The sequence below is a fragment of the Myotis davidii genome, unplaced genomic scaffold (assembly GCF_000327345.1).
Source record: "Myotis davidii unplaced genomic scaffold, ASM32734v1 scaffold329, whole genome shotgun sequence".
In the NCBI taxonomy this organism is placed as follows: domain Eukaryota; kingdom Metazoa; phylum Chordata; class Mammalia; order Chiroptera; family Vespertilionidae; genus Myotis; species Myotis davidii.
In genome coordinates this window covers 1337971-1338213 of record NW_006300374.1, presented here as the reverse complement: position 1 = coordinate 1338213, position 243 = coordinate 1337971, and the positions used below count along the sequence as shown (strand labels likewise).

Sequence of the window (243 nt, the reverse complement as noted above, 5' to 3'; positions counted from 1 at the left end):
GGTGGGGGAGGCCGCTGCCACCGCCGCCGCTGCCGCTCCTGCTCCTGATGGTTTGGCTGTTGTTCCGGGAGCTGCAGCCTCCGCCATTACTGTTTATCCCACACAGCAATGGCACCGGAACTTCCGGATCACATAGTTCCGGTCCGGCTGCGGGGAGAAGGCGGCGAGGCGACGGGAAGGGAGAGGAAGGAGATTGAGGCGCTGGCTCGCTCCCCTGGGCACCGCGTCGCGTCTCCGAGCGCT

General features: G+C 67.1%; 1 protein-coding gene across 1 annotated transcript in view; it reads right to left on the bottom strand.

The window, feature by feature from the left end:
• Positions 1-237, bottom strand: part of MKRN1 (makorin ring finger protein 1) — a 14762-nt gene extending 14525 nt beyond the window's left edge. Inside the window, exon 1 of the mRNA XM_015572661.1 lies at positions 6-237. Within this exon, the coding sequence (XP_015428147.1) occupies positions 6-87 (82 nt within the window). The 5' untranslated portion in view covers positions 88-237. The remainder of the gene's footprint in view (positions 1-5) is intronic.
• Between the last annotated feature and the right edge of the window lie 6 nt (positions 238-243).